Raw genomic sequence first — 19454 nt, forward strand, 5'->3', positions numbered from 1 at the left:
CGGGATCGCTTGGACACAAGCTGAAGTGCGATGGGTGGCGTGTCGCCTGCTTTCTCACCTCGGTGGGGACCCAGGCCTCATCATTCAATTCCGATCACTCTTTGGGCGGTGGGCTTCACAATTTTTTCCTTTCAGGTCAGTTGTACAAACAGCTTGGAATTACTTTGCAAGAAAGGATACTACTAACAAACTCCTCGAGCCACATGAAACAAGAATCAGATGTCGTCCACAGCGCCAAACTGCGATGTCCGGTACCACAAAGTTGACGCATACTTCTGCCGCCCTACTGTTCGCCACGCTAGCCAGCCTGACCATACTCGCCCTATTCACTGCCGCTGCTGGGTGAGGGCGGTACATACTCGCCAGCTTCCGCCATTCCCCTAGCTGCTTGTAGCATGATTTCCTCAATCTCCGGTCTCTGCGATGGATCTTCACTACGGCAACGGGTCATAAGATTTACGAATCGCTGTTCGGACACTCTCAAGTTCTGAACAACTTGCTGTTTCAGCAGCGACTCGGCCAAATCGACATACCCACGCAGTCGCTGTGCGCGATCGCTAGCATCGTCCTCGTCCTCGTCCTCGTCTCCGTCCTCGTCTCCGTCCTCGTTCCTGTTGAGGGGCTTCCCGAGCTGTTCATCTTCTGGGACCTGTGCCTCAAGATCCAACCCCAGGTGAAACGCAAGTCGGGTCTGCTCGGCTACCGTGAGACCGTCCTGCATGTATCGCATAAAGCCAATCCTCCCGATTTGATTACCGCCAAGGTTGTCCTTCCACACGCCGGCCATGAGGAAGACGTTTGTTTTGTGCGAAAAGTGACCTATAATGGGCGCGTATTCCCGGAACTTAAATGGTTGTTCAATGTCTATGTTTGCCTCCTGTTCACGCCTACGATCAGACAAACGCCATGAACATCATTACAAATGGGGAGAGCGACTCACCGGCAGCTCAGGGTTGAGGTTCTTGTGCCATCCTAATTTCAGATGCTCGTTACGAAATGCGATCCGAGCATTTCGCTTGTTTGGCACAACTACTGCAAACCCAAAGTCTCCGACCATGAAGCAAGGGCCATGCGAGCATGTGTGTGATAAGGAGCTCCGCCGCACGAAGATGTTCGCGGCACTCCAGTCGAGGTGGACAATCTGGTTCCACCCATGGACCCTGTGCGTCGGCGCGGGGTCCTCACTGCCGTAGGCCATTGCGGACATGGCCTTGCTGAGGCAGAAAACTGCTTCCCAGACCAGGCGTATGGGGATCTTGTCGTTGGATCTCGTGTCTAGATGCTCATCCAGCGTCACTCCGCCAGGTATATACCCCATCGTACAGAGCGTCCCGTCCTGTGGTGAATCCGGGAGCCTCCAAAATTTTGGGAAATGAGGCGAGCCGGTCATGTCGAGTAGCTCGAGAATCATGTTCTCCTGGCGGAATAAGTGCTTGGTATCAACGTCGAGCTCTTCTGTGGTTTGCTGAAAGTGGGAATACTCCAATGAGCTGTCAGTGCTAGACCGAGTCCTGGAGCTTCCCAATGAACCCTGTGCGTCTTCTAGTTGGGCTTGTCGGATCATTTGTGAGGCCCTGATCTGGCCCACCACAGAAGCCATGATGTCCACAAGATCACCATCCTTATAATTGAACTTGGCAACTATGATGTCCTCAGGTGCAATTTCGGTATCTTCGTCGACGCTGAGCTTGTCGTCAACATACATTATGACAACGCCATAGCCGCCGTTGGCGAGAATCTTCAGCGGCACCCAGCGCGCATATTGCTCTCCATTCTCGTCAGGAGTTAAGGTCTCGTCGTATGCGAACAAATAAGGCACTCCCACATCACCTTCCAAGTCCCCCGCGTCAGAACTCACGTCGCTACGCTTCCTCAGCGGTTGGACGAGGTTCTGCGCGATGCCCACCCAGAGCGGTCTGTAGTTGACCATGCACTCGTCGCCGTACCGCTGCCTCCAGAGCGTCTGCGGAGGGGGCAGGATCTCGTCCGGGCCGGTGCGCTGCACGTGGTAGAAGGCTTCGAGGTCCCCTGAGCCGCCGATGTTGGGCCTCATCGGCATGCAGGATACAAGTCTACCATTTCTGTCGCGCATCCATCTCGGCGCCTGATGCTGCGGTTTCTCTACTCTGTATTTTGAGCTGCTCGGCAGAGTCACGATGCCTCTCTGCAAGGACGACGTTACTCTGCCACGTCCCACGGGGGGCGAGGGGCGGCGTCTTCTTCCTTTTGAATTGGTCGGCAGAGTCTCGATGCCTCTCTGGACGAGCGGCGGCGATACTCTGCCACGTCCCTTAGGGGATGAGGGGCGGCGTCTTCTTCCTCGCATCCTGAGCGTGCTTTGGGCTAAGTGTTTTTGTGGTTCGTTCTGAGGTCACGATGCTATGTCAAGTCGTTTCTTGCTACAATCCAGGCATTGTCCGTCCGAATGGGTAGCCACTGCTACAATTATATACTCATATGGGAATGGTTGCTTCATGATAGGGCTCCATTCAGTGTTCCCTCCCAGCACTTCTATGCTTTGTCGCTTGTCCTACTGGTTCCAATGTGTTCGCCGCATTTGGCAGTACACCCTGGACGGAGATGGCAGACACGGTTCGGTCAGGGCTCGAGACAAAGATTAGCCTGGCAGCATGACCAGACAGTAAGGCATCTGTCATTCTCAACGACTCCAACATTGTTGCCGCCGCGCGTCCTAGGGACCACCTCACTGCCATCCCAGCCCGACCAATCTTGCCTAGTATTGTCTGCCGCCGCCCTCCTGGCCGTCCTGCGCAGCCCCCTCGCGACCAGCAGAGATGTCGGCGCACAGGACCCTCATCGCCTTCATGCCGACGACCATGTCCTCGCACGCGGCGGTGTTGCCCAGCGCCCTCTTGTTGAGCTGGCCGACCCAGCCGCCCTCGGCCGAGAGCTTCTCGGCCTTGAGCACCAGGCGGGCGTGCCAGTCGCCGTCGTCGTCGGGCTCGCCGGACCGGCCGGACGCGTCGCCGCGGGCCGCTGCCAGCGCCTGCTGCGTGGAGCGCCGCACGCGCGGGACCAGCGCGTGCAGCAGGTCCCTCTCGACGCCGCTGGCCTCGAACCGCGACTCCAGCAGCTCCCGCCACAGCCCGTTGCGCGTCGCGTGCCCCGCGTAGCTCGCCCTGCTCACCACCTCCGTGTGCGCCGCCAGGCACTCCTCGCAGAACTTGATCGCCTCCTCGAGCTGGTGCGAGAGCCCTTGCACGATGTGTTCGAGCTTGACGGGCGCGGTGGGCTGAGCCGCCGCCGCGTCGCGCTTGGCTACCACGCTGCCCGGCGGGTCCGGCGTGTCGTGGTGGTTGAGGGCGGCTTCGTCGGCGGTGATGTCCTCGCGGGCTGCCGGGGTGATGTTGTCACTCATGTTGACGTTGTTGGGTGTGCCGGGCGGGAAGTGGAAGGGGAAGCGTGGGTCGCCGCTGACTGGGTAGATCTGCACTGGGAGGGCTGGACCTGGGTAAAAGAAGTTGCGGTAGTCAAAGTTGCCGTTGCGGTCCATGGCTGCTCGATGTTGCAATTTCCTGCTTCCTGGTGTCCGGGCTGATGATGACTGGGGTGTTGGTCAATTGAGCGTGGGCCGGTGAGTTCATGCCTGGTGATGTAGGTTGCTCTTATTCATAAAAACCACAAAGCCTACAATCGGTTTTGATAGCTGTTATTGTCAATTTGTTACCATCAGACTTGTCTGCCTAGTGAGAATTACAAGCTTGCCTTGCAAGCTAATACTTCTTTGCTTGCTAGGGCAAACCAGTAGGCACACAATGGTCTCGCCTTTCTGTCTCCCTTCATGAAAACATCGAATCTCGGCATATGTCTCTGATGGAGATAATACAGCTTCGCGTCAGTCAATGACGAAGTTTTGAAGCGTCCACGAGTACGCGTTTCCCTGGAGCTCGATATCTCAGAAAATACCATCAAGCAGTAACGGCGAGCAGGCAACTCGAGCAAACCAGAGAAAAGATGGCTGATCTTGGTAGCAGAAAGGGTGACAAGCATAATGTGACCACTTAGCATTCCCAACATGCTTATTGGTGAGAATAGTTACGTGCATCGCCGGTGATGTGGAGAAATCTGTTGTGCCACAGGAAATTTCCGCGGTACAGTTGACCCTTCCTTGACCGAACTTTCGAAGCTGCATGATGCCCGGAGACACAGACCACAAGCCCTAAAATTCGGGCGCTCGGGTAGATTTTATTACCGTTGCTACATCATTTTCATACTCGCTGGACCTGGTGGAGTTGATTCGATCCGTGTCAGCGTCATGCTGGTCGCGCAGCTCCTGTCGCGTGGTCGTACTGTGGCTCCCTCACCTACTTAAGTAGTTGCGGAATGACAATAATGCCGTTTTTTTCTTCTAAATCCGCTAGTCCTTCACAGTCGACTGCAACAGAGCCACTTTTCCTGTATTTCCGTTTATTTGCTCCACCTGTTGAACTCTTGCGAGATAGGAATATGTCTCGCATGACACCGAGATCCTCCGAGTCGGAGTTCTAGATGCCATTTCGTTTCCACGCTACTGGATTTGTCGTTACAGTATAGTAGAGAGTGTCTGGTCATCACTATCAAGAACCAGCTGCCGTGTAACCGATGACTTATTGTTGATTATTTCTCCCTTCCAACACGAGCTTGTGACGAGCGGTGGAGCGGTCCCTATGAGTGCGTGCAGGAGGTCCACGGACTGTTCATACATTCCGATGCTCTGGGAAGAGTTACATACATAGGCTGCGTCTCTGCGCTGATTCCTCCTAATCAACAGTACTTGGGTCAAATAAGGAGTTATTCACATCATATCATCACATATCATCATCGTCTACAATTTGATTTCCCTCGAATAATTTGAACCAAAAAGCGACCAGTATGTCTCTACGGGCCTCCATCCAGGGAGCCTTGGGGGACATCGAGATGGCGGACATTACGGCAAAGCCGCTGCCATATGTCTTGGTTACATTCGTATTCATCGTCCTCGTCTACTCACTCAGCAGCAAGCCCAAATCCAATGCGCCATTGTTGAACCCCCGAGAGGCATTCGAGTTTTCTGATCAGCGGGCAAAAGGTGTCTTTTACCAGGACTGCCGCGCTCTACTTCGAAACTGGTTCGATAGCCACCCCAGCGAGCCGGCGCAACTCATCACCGATTATGGCCATGTGACTGTCCTCCCACCAAGCATGGCGAATGAGATTCGGAATGATCTCAAGCTCAGCTTCGCCGACTTCAGCGCTGATGTAGGTATATCTAGCATGTCGCACCCGTGGTGTGCCTTCTTATAAATGAAGAATGAGACTTATCTTAAAATGTAGTTCTTTCAAACCGAGTATCCGGGCTTTGAAGCACCACTTGAAGGCACAAAAGATTATATCACATTGACTGTGATCAACAAAGATTTGACAAAGTTCCTGGGTGAGTGTGGACAAATTTCGAATTTGAGTAGTGCGTGTCTTTGCATATATTGACTCTGGTCCGTTTTTCAATAGCCAAAATCACAAAGCCTCTAGCAGACGAGACGGCACTCGCCATACCCGCTTCCTTCGGAGAAAGCAAGGGTAAGACATAACAGATTTATCTCATCTAAGAGCGTCTGCGAAGATATATTGACTCTGATCGTCGTTTAGAATGGCACTCACTCCCATTAAGAGACACCATCCTGACTTGCATCGCCCGCATCTCATCCCGCGTGTTCCTAGGCGAAGAGCTCTGTCGCAACGAAGCATGGCTCAAGATCTCGCGGGAATACGCCACAACTGTGTTCCCAGCAACCGATATCCTGCGCGTCTACCCCGCTGGCATAGTTAGGTCTATCGCTGCCCGGGTCCTACCCATCTGTAGGGCCGCGCAGGCGCAGGTGGCCGAGGCGCGCTCCATTCTTCAGCCCGTCCTGGACCGGCGTGCGGCCGCGAAGGCAGCTGCCGCGGCAGATGGCAAGGCGCTCGAGTTCAACGATGCTATAGATTGGTTTGAGAATGCTGCCACCAAGGCGAAGGCCAAATACGACCCGGCGGCTATGCAGCTGTTCCTTTCGATCGTCGCCATCCATACCACATCTGACTTGATGTCGCAGATCATGACGGACCTGGCTGCGCACCCCGAGATAATCGACGACCTGCGCAAGGAAATCAAAGATGTCTTGTCTGATGGTGGCTGGAAGAAGACGACCCTGACCAACATGAAACTACTCGACAGTGTCATCAAGGAGAGCCAGCGCCTCAAGCCTATTCAGCTAGGTAAGTTCATCATAGCAGCCATCTTTCGGCTATTCAACCCATGATGAGTCCCTGGCCTTGTTGACGCTTACAAACTCAACACAACAGCCACGATGCAGAGAAAGGCCAGAGCAGATGTGAAACTGTCAAACGGTACTTTCATCCCGAAGGGGGGTTTCCTCGCGGTATCAACGCACCACCACTGGTATAGTCACTGTACCTTGTTGCCCATGATGAAGGATGATTCGCTGACACAGGAGCAAGGGACGATGCGACTTACCCAAACGCTAATGAATGTGAGCATCTACCTAGAATCAGAGCCCAGGGTTTGAGCACATGATTATGCCATATTCGTGCACGAATCTGCCGGCTGACCTCAAGCTAATCATTGTGCTCCTTGGACCTTAGGGGATGGCTACCGTTTCTACAAAATGCGGCACAGCGGCGAGCCCGGCAAGGAGAACACTTCGCAGCTGGTTGCGACGACGGCGGAACATCTCGGCTTTGGCCATGGTATTCACGCCTGCCCTGGCAGATTCTTCGCGGCCAATGAGGTCAAAATCGCCCTAGTCTTCACACTCCTCAACTACGACTGGAGGCTTCCCGAGGGCGTGAAGCCCAAGATCGATGAGTTCGGCGTCGCCCTGACCACCGATGCCACGGTGCAGGTCCTGGTCAGAAAGCGCGAGGATGACTTTGACCTGTCGGCGATTGAGTGAAAAGAAGGTGGGGGAAAAATCATCTCGTTGGAAACCTGCGCCTGTTTCTGAGATATCAAAACCCTTGAGGGGTGTGTCTGATTCCCATTACTTACTTATGCTATCCTCTCACTGTCATGAAAAGCCCTTGAGGCTCTCTTGCAAGACTCTCTACTTATTCACTGGAAAGACTCATCCATTACTCTCATCTGAAGTGACGGTCACAAATGAAAGGGTCTCGAAACTGAGTCTCAATCATATATAGGATGTGTGCTGCGCTGGGCCTGGGTAAGCAAAATCATTGGATGACCGTTTGGCTAACAAGCAGGCAGGACAGGAATCTCAATATGCTGATTCATTTTTGGTATTCATGATACCATCCGATCGGGACACAATCACAGTTAGACAATTAAACAGAATATAATTCGTTTCAACGTTCTTGGCAACTGAGTTATGATTATAGATGGTCCACATGTCTCATGCCAATATCTTCTCCTGGCCTGAATATATTGATCTAGACCATCCAAGTAATCTTATAAGTTCGAAACCGAGAGCCACGAACCAAGCACCTTGACGGCCGTTCTCGAACAGAAGCAGTACTGTGAAACCCATGACACCATCAGACCTCACGACCCGAATTCCGTCCTCGAGTACTTGACACTCAAGGATGAAAAGTCATCCTTAAGTAAGACAAGCACACTCAATAAGAGAAGGAAGCCCTCTGCGCAGGCTGGCGGGACGCCGCGCCTCACAGAGCCAGTCAATCAACATCAACCATCTTGGCAATGCACTTCCAAGCACGCTTGTCAAGAGGCGTATCAAGGACGTATTCGTCGAGCTCGTCCTCGGAGATGCCCCACTCGGCAGCCCGACCCTTGATCCACTTCAATAAGTCGCGCTTCTGGTAAGCGGTTTTGGCGCCGGCTTGCATCTGCTCCTCGGCAGCCCGGATCTCCGAAATGACGCTTTTGAGATTCTTGATGTGGCCGGATTGAACATACTCCAAGTGGGACTCGCCAATACCCAGGGTGTGATCGATCTTCTTGTCGCCGAGGCCTCTTGGCGTCCTGCCGAGGCCGCTGACGATCTCGGCGGCTCCGTTCTCCAGGTGGAGGATGGGAGAACTGGCGGGCCTGAGGGGATGGCGTGGACTGCCGCTGCGGACAGAAGGACGGCGACGGTGCTCTTTGAGAGTTGCATCTTGGTGTCTGTATTGTGCGTGATAGGGGCAAGTAGATATGGTATGTGTGGCAGTTGAGCGATACGATCAGTGTGAGCGTTGGTTGACGAGACGTATTGAACACAGTCAAGGAAGGAATCTGAGCGGATAGAGCAGCAAACTCACTCATATATCAAAGAATTGCTCTCTCTGACACAAGCCCCGACAATATCGCCCTATCTTGTGTAGATCAAGGCTCGCCAATTTAAACTTCTGGCTGGAGTCTTCTGGTCAGAAGACAGAAAAGCCACTAGAGGATGGGTGAATTCCGTTCAGGCGGGTCACGATGAACGTGGTCCGCTCGAGGACTACATCGAGGACTCGAGCGGAACTGAAAACATAGTGAACTCGTATAGCCATGTTCGCGCATAATCTTGTTTGGTCAGCCTAGCGAGCGCGATTGGTGATCCGATTCACGTTCGTCGTCTACAAGTGGGCAAAGCAAGCCCGCACTTGGTAGCAAAACATTGGCGCTTGAACCGAAGAGAGGTTATCGTCAACCCGTTGGGAAAGAATTTCCCTACTTCAGACAGAAATCACGGGCGAGACTCACTTTGCCAAACGCACTTTGAGGGGGGACTTGTCCAATACGAGAAAATTCATCCAAGTCACTTTTCTACACAAGTGTTTGGCGTATTGAAAAACACTCGACGGTTTCTGAGCAAACAACAGTGACATGATGTTGGTAAACGATGTGATATGTAGAATTTGTCAACACAGGTAGATTAATCGTAGTACTATCGAAATTAGACTGAGAATATTCTCTTGTCCGGCCCAGGGACAGAGAGACCAGAAATAGACAAATTGTCCGGACGCTCAAGGCCGAAAGGACCTTGCTTCGCTCTACAAATACACATTTGCGTTCTTAGGTCTAGGCCTTGAAGCTTTACACTCGTAGATTTAGAACTGCGGTGGAATTGCGATGGAGCGAGATAGCCTATTGCGCAAAGTCACGGCAAAAGACGAACCTCGCGATGCCTATAGTACGACCGTTGCCTTCATCTTATGTATGTACGTGTTGGAACAGGGCAATCATCATAGACATCCATCTCTATAGAATGCATGATTATCGCTCAGTAGGCATTTCGAGATCCTGATCTCTGGAAATAGCCCAAACCTTCGAGAAGAGTTCTATTCAAGATCTGTAGACCAAGATTCTCTCCTTGTGAAGTTCACAAGGAGGGAAAGCTAGGCTGGGACAATGGTTTCCATCCCGAGTGGACCTTTCCATGCAGCACAAACAGTGTGATGGTTGAAGTACACCGCGATGGAATCGTGCCAGGAGCGATCATCCTCCCGTCCTGTCGAGGATGACCAATGTTGCGAACAACATTTTCCTGCGCCCATTCTACTTACTGTTGACGTACAATTAGATGCGCTGATCATGTACATTCTGACCACGTTTCAAGAAAAGTGAAGCCCTGATAATACAATCATCGAAGACAAACACTAGTCGACAAGACCACGCACCAAATATCCCGCTCGCCACCGTCCGCACTACTACTGTTAAATAAAGCCCCGGGCGAGCGAGTCCCGGCTCGGATCGGACCAGTCAAGGAAACAACAGACAGCGCCACGACTACTAGACAGCTAGACCAGACTAGTTGGACAGCTGAGGCGAGGAAAGGGCGGCTGAGGCGGGCGGGCGGACGGGGGGGCAGGACTGGATTGGACTGGACTGGAATTCTTCAGGGACCGAACCGACCGAACCCACCCCACCGCGAGGCGAGACATGCATTGGGTAAGCAGAGACAAAGCCAGAGACAGCTATGGGTACCCAATGAGGGGGACTCCCGCCACGCGAGAAGAGGGTGAGTAGAGGGTAAGTGGAGGGTAGCAGTGGTGGTCCTCGTGCATGCGAAGTCAACCCAGATGGGGGGAGGCACCGGTCTTGGACGGAAGAGTGCGAGTGCATACAGTAGTTCTGCTATGTACATACAGTAGGGCCACATGGATGGATTGATGGTCTGGTCTGGTACTATGGGATGTACTATGGCATGCAGGATGATGTGGTGTTGGGAAGGGGTGTGTCGTCGGGACGGAGCTGGTTGGTCATCGGACGGGGGGGGGGGGTGAAATGGGTGGGGGAGGGGAGGAGGGAATATTGTGTGCATCAACGTTCCCTCCTCCGTACCCGCCCATTCCAAGCTGGCTGGCAGGGTTTGGTCCGAGATGCTGCAGTCGCTTCTATGCTCTCTATTTTTGTTTTTTTCTTTCTTTTCGCCCTTCCCAGTCCCGGAAGATATTCGGGATCAAGATCGATCTGAAGAAACTGGATTAGTATACTTTTTTGTTTGATGAATTCTGACGTGTGAGCCTCCTCAGCATGGTCTGCATCATCTGGCATTAAAAAAAAAAAGAAACCTGAGGCAGCGAGATTATGCTTCTCGTCGTTCCCATCCGACCTGAGGGTTCTTGCCTCTTGTCTGGGTGCATCAAGTTGACGGCGGGACGGGGAAACGCGTTGACAGCCGACTTCCCTGTTGAATGGGTGAATTGTGAATTGCCCATGTCGCCATGTCCCCATGTCCCCATCCCCAAATTGAGAGCGGGCCCTGGTCCTGTCTCGGTGCCAAGCGACGCGACGGGCGGCGGCAGCGAACCTTCGATTGGAAGGCTGATTGATCTGCTGCTCCCTCTTCTTTTTTGCTTAGGTGTGGGTGTGGGTGTGGGTGTGACATGGGTCTGGTTAATGGGTGCAGGGGTGCATGGGTATGCGTTTGCGAGGTACCAGTTCGTACCTGTCTCAGGTGAAGCGGTGCCTGGGAGTCGAGGCCCGCCTCAACCACCATGGACCTGGCACCGAAATGCACTTTCATCACCTCCCATACGCTGCTGCGTACACACGGCTGACACCGCAGAGCAGACACACAATTTAACCCATCGCCTTCTCGTTTGGGCCTCGTCTCTGATCATCATCATCTGCCCACTGGTAGAGAGAAAAGGGAGTACGCGTATGTGTACGCATGTGTGTCTGTGTGTGCCTCTTTTTGTTAGTCAACTCATCGTCGAGGATGTGACCTTCCTCTTGTCGGCTGTGCTGCCGATGACGTGCCTCATCCAGTTTAACCTGTCGAGCAAGACTAGCAGCAAGCAAAGCAAGCAAGCAAGCAAGCGCCGCGGCACGCATCCCGTACTCAACCACATACACCGCACGAACACGCACACGCACACTCACATACGCACCCATCTGTGCACGCAGCTGTGCACAGATGTCGTCCTCTCACCAACATCCACAGCATCCAACAAGTCTCCGTTCAACAGAGTCTGGCCCTGATTCAGCAATTTCTGAGCGCCCAGCCCCGTCTGAACACCCATCTGCCGAACCCGACCAGGGGACAGGGCCAGCCAGCCAGCCAGCCAGCCCAGTCGAGTCAAACCGACAAGTCGACGTCCCGACGTCTGTGTGTGAGAGAGACCAGGCCTGGGCTGGCCTTGTCCGACCGACCAACCACTGGTGCCCACCCCTCCTTTCCCCTTCTCTCACTCACTTCGGACGAGTCGACTCGACTCGACTCGAGCAGAACACACAAATTTACCTTGCCCTCCCCTCCCCTTCGTGCTCCTCGCATCGCAGCATCTCAGATGGTTTTGCACAGTTGAGACGGGACTTCAAGGGCACCGCTCAGCCCCCCATTGGCCCAAGCCAAAAGACACAAAGCACACAAGCCGAGCTCGGCCCAGCCACAGCATGATTAACTTTATTTCCAGAGGCTCCGCGAGAGATCCACCGCCGGCCGAAGCTCTGCCCCTGTCGCTGCTAAAAAAGGGCCCAGCCGCTCGCTCGCTCGCATCCCTCTCACGGACTTCCCTCCCTCAGCGTGTGTCTGTCTCCCGGGCCGGGGGAATGAAATGCTAGTTAGTGTGTACTGCACATGGACCACCTATCAATGCGGACCCACCGCCCTGGTGCAACACGACAAGGGGCCCGCTATCCTAATTGGCCAGCACAAGCGAGGCTCTCTCTCTCACTCACTGTTGCTGTACTCTTTCTCTTCTTTCCCCTGCCCTGGCGTGCCTGGCTCTGGCGGCCGGGATCGACAGGGCGAGAGGAAAGGGCAGGAGGGAAACGACCAACTCCGCGGTAATGTGAAACAGACGTGACGGACGGGCGACTTGAAACGATGAAGGCCCTTTCCCGACCTCAGCCTGTTCGTGAGGCCCGTGATTGGGAAAGGTCGCCTCAACCGTAGGAATGGAGGCGAGATCCCAAGATTGGCCGCCCACTATTCATTCTGTGCACTGGGCGTCAGCCGCACTGTGCTATGTCCCCAGTGCGGGTTGAACTGCCGTACCTAACCTGACCGCCGTCGACCTCTTAAGAACGTTGCCTTTCAAGAGGTTGACTGAGAGTACCTACGGGTTGCTACTGCTACTGTCCCGAACGCAACATGTCCCAAAGCTGGACGACCCGATCGCCGTGGCTGCGTGGCCAGCAGCACATGACCGTGACACAGTGCAGCGCGGTGCGTCACGGCGGGCTGACACACACGGCGGCGGCAGATCCGGCGTGGTCGACAATCTGGATGATCCGCAGTTGAAACGGGCGCCGCTTGGATGATCTCCCTTTTCCCAACTACTGGCCAGGATAATCACGGGATTCGTCCCTATTGTTCTGTTTGGGGGAGCAAATGCTGTCACTCATTTTGGCGAGGACTATATTTTCGACCGACAGAACCTTATATTACCGCCATTGAAAATGAGGCAATCTCAGCCTTGCTGCTGCAGCGGCAGACAGCCCTGAGGAAGCGGCCACTCTGCTCCCTAGCCCCGGGGGGGGGGGGTAGTCCACCTACAGTGCCTACGTAGCGGTGCAGTCACAGCAGATCTGCCGCCCCCGTTTCGAAGGGACTAAAGAGCCTGTGATATAGGGCAGGCAAGCAAGCAGGCCAAACCACAAGGGTGCCCGGCGCTGGTGTTTTGTTTGTTTGAAAAGCGCGGAGAGAAGTGGGTCGTTCATTGTCCAGCGCCTCTGCCCTGGTGGTTTCGAATCGGAGCTCCCAAAGCGGGTGGCCCTCTGCCTCATCCGGAGCGCTGCGGCAAGGGGTGGGGCTGGCTGGCTTGCTGGGTGAGTGAAGATCCGCCCTGCCCAATGGTGCATGATTTGAAGCTGGCAGCTGGCAGCTTCCGTCACTGCCAGGCCGACAGGTCGTCTCGTACCTGGAGAAGACGGAATCGAGAAACCACACTCTCCATATAGAGGCGCCAGGGGATCGGGCCAATTGCGTGCAGTCGGCATCTCAGGTACGATCGCTGGTCAGTGACGCTTTGTGACCTTACCAAACGCTCCATCACCAGCCGGTCTCGTCACAAGTAGCCCCCCTCAACGGCCAGTCTGTCCCACGTGCCAGCACCACACAGCACCCATAGCGCACAGATTGAACCGTTCAGACAAAAGCCGGGCCACCACCAGCTCCCATTTTTGGCAAAAAAAGAAAAGAAAAGAACACAGACAAATGGTGACTGCCCGCCAGGCCGTCGGCCTTGGGCGATGTGAATGTGACGCTCTCCGGCCCATTTTGGGCCAAAGAACCAATCATCGACAACAGTTCGATGTCCGCCTGGCTAGACAGCACTCACTCCTACCCATCCATACCATCCGTCCGTCCATCACACGGGGCGGCGGCGGCGGTGGTGGTGGGTGGGGGCGTGCTGGCTAACAGTCCAGACCTTGCCCGATGTGGCACGCACCGCCCACGGAACGTCGACTTGCTGCTGCTGCTGCGTCGTCCCGTGCCAGCCAGTGTGTGTGTGTGTTGTGTATGAGAAGGAAGTGCTGGCAGGATGTCACCTTGCGTGGCCATACATACTGTGTGTACTGTTGTCCCGCCGCCGATCACCTCGCCTCGGAGACGCACATGCGTACATGTGCGGTTAAGTGGGCAGGGCAGGCAGGCAGGCAGTCGGCACCTGGATGGTCAGTGGCTTTTCACGCAGCAAGCCGTGTCATGTCATCGAGATGGGCATTGCGTTGCTGTGTGCTCGGCAGTACATACTGGACGGGGTCTTCTTTCATGTGCCTATGTATGTTGGGCAAAATATTTCTACTGTATCAACCTACCCTCCATTCTTCTACCTTATTACTGGTTGGGGATAGGGCGAAGGAAGGGAGAGAAGGGCGGGGGGAGCGGGTAACAAGAGACAGCAACTGATGTGCAGCAGACACATCCGGACGAGGTAAGACATGCATGCATCGGCACGCCGCACCACCTCGATGGGGAGGAGGCATGTCTCCGATCCAAACCCAATTTCTTGTCTCTTTCCCCGGAGGAGAGTGAGTGAAACCTGCATACATCATGCTTCGCTAAACTTTTTGGGCAGAGGGTAGCGTTGTTCTGGCCCAACGCAACGGGGGCAGCTGGACGCGGCTCACAAGCTAGCTGGCTAGATGGACCGCCTCGGCCGACTGGTATGTAGAGGAGCGTAGAGCTGGGCAGGGCTTGATGGTTGGTACTTCGATGGACCAAGGTATAGTTTGCGGGCAGGCTGGCTGATGGAGGGCTGTCATAGTGGGGTAGAAGGGTAGGATATGTGGTTGTGCCTGGGGGTATTGGACCAAGTATCGACAATGTCGTTCCTAGCCCCAGTCAGCATAGCTCGCCTCCGCCGCTCGCCTTGCGCAGTTAGTTGGTGGTGGCTGCTTGCGCGTTGAGCACCAGACCTTGTTACCTCTGAGGTAAATCAGTATGCACAACTGGACACGACGCAGATCGCGACCAGGAAGGAAGCTGGGGCGGGGATCAGACCGCGCTGTTCAGTGTAGGTAGATACATGTGTCGCGCACGCCAAACAAAGCCGGCGTATGAACAGTCTATCTACCTCACATCAACACGGCCGTTCGCAGTCCGGCAAATAGCCAGAGGGAGCCAAGGAGCACAGACAGACTCCTCCGTCCTGCCTAGCCAGTCGTGCCAGTCTCCTAAGTGATCTAGCATCCTCGCAATATCGCCGTTGGTCCAGCACCCAAGCAACCGCGCCGCCCCCCGGAACAGCCGCACACCCAGCCAGCTGGGTCGGCCTACACCACCCCTGCCCGCGCTGAGATATGCGCCGTCAGCACACAGCAAATCTGATGCTGAGACGATCGCCACGCCGCCGACGGGGCTCACGGTTCCTGTGTGTAGGGCTGAGGATTACATGCGTTCGTGGGCGACCGACACGGCCTCGTGTAGACTACAGAACTGCACAGTACAGTCCTCCTCTTTGTGAGCAGAGAGTGAGTGTCTGGGGCTCCACAGCAGCAAGCAAGCGAGCAAGCAGGCAGGCAGGCAGGCAGGCAGGCCGAACAGTCATTTCACGTCAGCCATTGCGATGTCATGTCAGAACCCACCGCCAGGGGAGCAAGAGCCGAGCGAGCCTACCGGGAACTTTCTTCCTTGTCCTCCCTTAACCCTCGCCGCCATCATACCGAGGCATATTCGTCCATCCACACAAGTACCCGCCGCCGTCCTCGCTTCACCCATGGCAGGCAAGACTGGCACGGCATGGCTGGCTGGTATGACCTGATTTTTACTCGGCACCTCTCCAGCCCATCACACACAAAACCGACACAAACACATAGCAAACACAGGCACAAACACGCACCGCCCGCCCGGCCGCCGCCGCCGCCGCCCAAATCGGGCCTTCCCCTGGCACGTTACGCCGCAAACCTGTGCGGTAAGCTGATGGGCGCAGGCGGGAATGGGATGGGATGGATTCTGTCAAGAAATTCTCCGCGGGTGGGAAGGAGGGAGGGGGGGAAGGTAAGTTGGGGGCAGAGAAAGAGAGAGAGGGCTGACCGCCTGGGATGCCGAGTCTAATCTAATCCCATGTGCTCGGTCATTTCATTAGTCGACTGGCTCGTTATGCTCTCGCGTGTTTTATCCTCGTCTGTATTACTCGGCCTGGCGGCGGATAGATAGATTGATAGATGGCAGGGAGGAAAGAAAGGGCAGGTAAGGGAGCGTAAAGTGTGTTCTTTCTTGCCTGCCTCGAGCCTGCCCACACGATCGCAGCAACAGAGCACGGCAGCGGTTCGTTTCGCTCGCTCGTGCGCCCCGCCCTCCCGGGTTCTCGCGGGCTGCCCCGCAAGGGAACGCAAGAAGGGACAAGAGGACTGGCAGGCTGTTAGCAGTAGCAGCAGCAGCAACGATGCACGTAGCGCGCCGTACTACTGTAGTGTAGTACCTGACATGCGGCTCCATAGACGGCTAGACTGGGTTCCACACCGGGGAGAGAGAGGGAGACCCTCCCAGTCCAGCCCAGCCCAGCCTGGGCGTTGCGAGGGGAGGGGGAAGCGAGCGAAAGCAGAGCAGCGCCAGGCGGGAAGACGTTGGCGCCGATTCGCAGATGCAGAGACCAGTATAGTACAGAATTGGGCCTCCTAGTCCTCATCGGGCAATCGCCTACAGTATCACCGTGTACCTGCCGCCACTTCCTTAGATTGTCTGCCACGTCGTCCTGGCTCCGGCCCAGTCCCCATTGGGCGATGAATGGACGGATGGATGATGAGGCAAGTAAGAGGCAGTGAGTGGCCTGGAGAATAACTACGAACAGGGGAGGACGCTCGCCTTGACACACAACTGGACTGAATTGTTCTGTACCGTAGATTTTGGCTTTCTGGCCGGAGTATCGGGTTCGCGGATCTCAGCGGCAGCGCCGATCCTGGAACCCGGCTCGTGTCATGATGAGTCGCCAATCGGTAGGGCTTCGGAGGCAGAGAGAGTGTGTATCTGTGTGATCAGAAAAGAAAAGCCCAAACTTTACCCAGGCAGTTGGACTGGCTGGTAGACAAGAGCTTCTTCGTCGGTCGTTGGGTTGGTTTTCCTCGGGTCGCCGATTAATTCAGGAACCGGATCAGAGATGCCAACCGTTCCGATCTCCTTGGGCAGGGGGCAGGGACACCGCGGCTTGATTTCTCTGTTCCCCAATTAACACCCACCTTCCCGGCTCTTCCATCTTTGTTCGATTACTTCATTTATTCTTGTAGATACTCCTAAATGAAGACGGCCCCACAGGCAGCATGTTGCTGTCGTACCACCCGCGGCAGAGAGAATCGAGATCAGCAGAGCATTGCCCTATGTGGATGATGTTTTAAGTTTCTGGCAGCCCTTTGGTGTGTGGTGCACCACCACCACCATTACAGCCGCCGATCCTTAACGCTTTTCCTTAAGGACTGGAGGAGCCAGGACTCGGGTTTTCGAAGCATGAGGCAAAGAAACCCAAAACGTTCCTGCAAGGGACAGACTTGCGGAAAAGAAGAGCCACCGCTCATTCCTCGGGGTTGTGTCCAGACCTCACGTTCAAGCATGTGGCTAGGCCGCAATCAGCCCGCGCCTGATGTGTGGCCGGAAGCCCGCCTCAGCCTCGGAGGGCGTTTCACTGGCTGGGGCCGACGGACCACTCACCGAGTGGACAGACAGAGACTGATGAAAAAATTGCCTCCTCCCTCTCCGGAGGAAGCGGGGGGTCATCGTGCCTCCTCCCTGGCCTAGGACGACGACGACCCAATCTGGAGCTTGAAGCTCCGTTTGTTACCTTTTGGTGAAAGGGCCGGAAATCGGCTTTCGTGCGCCCTCGCCTTTTAGGGCCCTGAATGCGTCTCGCGGTTTCACTGCCAACGTGGACTGGTCATTGTCAGGGACCTCCTCCTACTCCATCCTTCCAGAGTGGAGTCGGGGTCCAACAAGGGAGCTGGAGACCGGTCTTGCGCAGAGATGCTGAGAGATAGGGAGATAGTAGATAGAGAGTAGCCCGGCCGGCAGAGGAAACTTCCACCAAATGTACTTACCGTACAGCAGCACATAGCAGCGGGCAGGCGACGGCACTAAGCCTCAGAGGATTGATTGCCTCTTTCGGTCGCCGGCTCGTATAATTACTAAGGGACCGTCGCCGCCGCCGCAGAGGCTGTCATAGTCGGTGTCCCCCTGCTGACTTGAAGTTGCTTACCCGGGCGAGGGACCCAAGGACGCAACTAGCAGCTGCTGTCACACGCCTCAGTCCGCTCTCCCCATCAGCGAGCACCGGGTTCTACGCCGTCCCTGTGACTGTGGCTAATTCATTCCCGTCACCCCCGCCGGCTGCTGACATGGTCAAGCGGTGGTGGTACATCTGTACGCCGATGCGCAACACACGGTGGTCGCAGTAATGGCATGGAGCATGGCATGACCTGACCTGACCTGGCTCTGGCTCTGCGGTTGCGCTCCCTGCGTGGAGGCACTGGCGCAGGGTGATGTCAACGCCCGAACTTAAAAAACGGGACTGCTCGGCCGCGAAGAGGGCCCGAGTCGTATCCATGTGTGTATTGTATGCATGTGTGTACAGATATCTTGGCTCTTGGGGCGGGAGATAGACTCGGGCACCAGTCAGTGGCGCATGCATGAAGCTGCGGGCGAACAGACGAACTTCAAAGCTCTTGCAGTACAGTGTGTATGCCCTGCCTGAGGGGTTGGTTGTGTTGGTAGAAGAGGGCGCGTCATGAGAAGGATGATCCCTTTGTGCTGATTCCCGCTGGCCTGGGTTTGACGTTTCTTGGTGACGACGGTAGACCTGCCAGCCAGGATGGGCCATCTTGCAGGCATTGCTAGTGATGCCTGGCGCGCTTCTTCGCTGTTCGCGGATGGGCTAGCAGCAGGAGTACCGGCGAGAAAGTGAGAGCGAGAGAAGCGTGTGTGTCTGACTACTGACTAAAAAGGTCCCGGGGTATTTGGCGCGACGGCGTCCGACGGTTCCAGGACCCTTGCGCAGCCGAGACCCCCGGCGCGGTGCTGAGTGAGGATGAGGGAGTGTCGCCATACCTGATGGAGGGGCAGCAGGGTCTGGGCAAGACATGCGAGAGATGGATCTGAATCAACGACCGCGATAGGGGTGAGAAGGGCATGGAGTACTATGTTGTGTGTGTTTGAATGAATGAATGGATATCCGACCCCTTTTCCTGGCTTCTAATTCTACCTGTCTCTTGCATTATCCCCATCTGCGTCGTTCTCAAGAAGCTCGAGGTCGACTCACCTCCTTTTCCCCCTGCGCAACGGAGAGTTTTCTGGTGGTGATTCGGGATGGGGCCACTGGCGGTGTCGGGCGAGAATGAGGTGTGGGGTGGCGGGACAGGGAACAGGACGACACGACAGGCACGACAAGAAGTTTGAATGGGGAAAGCCACTTCGGTTGGCACATCCGCTGACACCGGCCGACGGGGGAGGGGGAGTGGGAGGGATGAGGGCGCATACCACACATACTGTACTGTACGGTATGTACAGCCAGCAGAGCAAAGCAGAGAGGGACAAGGGAATAAAGTGGCTCGGCAAGCTTGACATGGACATGGACGTGGACATGGGACATGGACATGC

The 19454-nt window shown here is 55.3% G+C and overlaps 4 protein-coding genes across 4 annotated transcripts; 1 reads left to right on the forward strand and 3 right to left on the reverse strand.

The window, feature by feature from the left end:
- Positions 1-322: 322 nt before the first annotated feature.
- On the reverse strand, positions 323-2326 carry J7T55_002687 (uncharacterized protein; the record flags this gene model as incomplete). The annotated part of the gene is made up of 2 exons (XM_053137786.1): positions 323-877; positions 941-2326. The coding sequence occupies 2 exons, from the start codon at positions 2324-2326 to the stop codon at positions 323-325; spliced, it is 1941 nt and encodes a 646-aa protein (XP_052998556.1).
- Positions 2327-2734: 408 nt separating this feature from the next.
- On the reverse strand, positions 2735-3514 carry J7T55_002688 (uncharacterized protein; the record flags this gene model as incomplete). The annotated part of the gene is made up of 1 exon (XM_053137787.1): positions 2735-3514. The coding sequence occupies one exon, from the start codon at positions 3512-3514 to the stop codon at positions 2735-2737; it is 780 nt and encodes a 259-aa protein (XP_052998557.1).
- A 1358-nt stretch (positions 3515-4872) lies between these two features.
- Positions 4873-6932, forward strand: J7T55_002689 (Dihydromonacolin L monooxygenase LovA 6; the record flags this gene model as incomplete). The annotated part of the gene is made up of 7 exons (XM_053137788.1): positions 4873-5238; positions 5407-5413; positions 5488-5556; positions 5626-6234; positions 6322-6418; positions 6478-6509; positions 6622-6932. 7 exons carry the CDS (start codon positions 4873-4875, stop codon positions 6930-6932), a joined length of 1491 nt encoding a protein of 496 aa, XP_052998558.1.
- A 739-nt stretch (positions 6933-7671) lies between these two features.
- On the reverse strand, positions 7672-8260 carry J7T55_002690 (uncharacterized protein; the record flags this gene model as incomplete). The annotated part of the gene is made up of 2 exons (XM_053137789.1): positions 7672-8096; positions 8257-8260. 2 exons carry the CDS (start codon positions 8258-8260, stop codon positions 7672-7674), a joined length of 429 nt encoding a protein of 142 aa, XP_052998559.1.
- Between the last annotated feature and the right edge of the window lie 11194 nt (positions 8261-19454).

Source organism: Diaporthe amygdali (genome assembly GCF_026229845.1).
Source record: "Diaporthe amygdali strain CAA958 chromosome Unknown NODE_3_length_2959817_cov_65_330692, whole genome shotgun sequence".
Classification (NCBI taxonomy): Eukaryota; Fungi; Ascomycota; class Sordariomycetes; order Diaporthales; family Diaporthaceae; genus Diaporthe; species Diaporthe amygdali.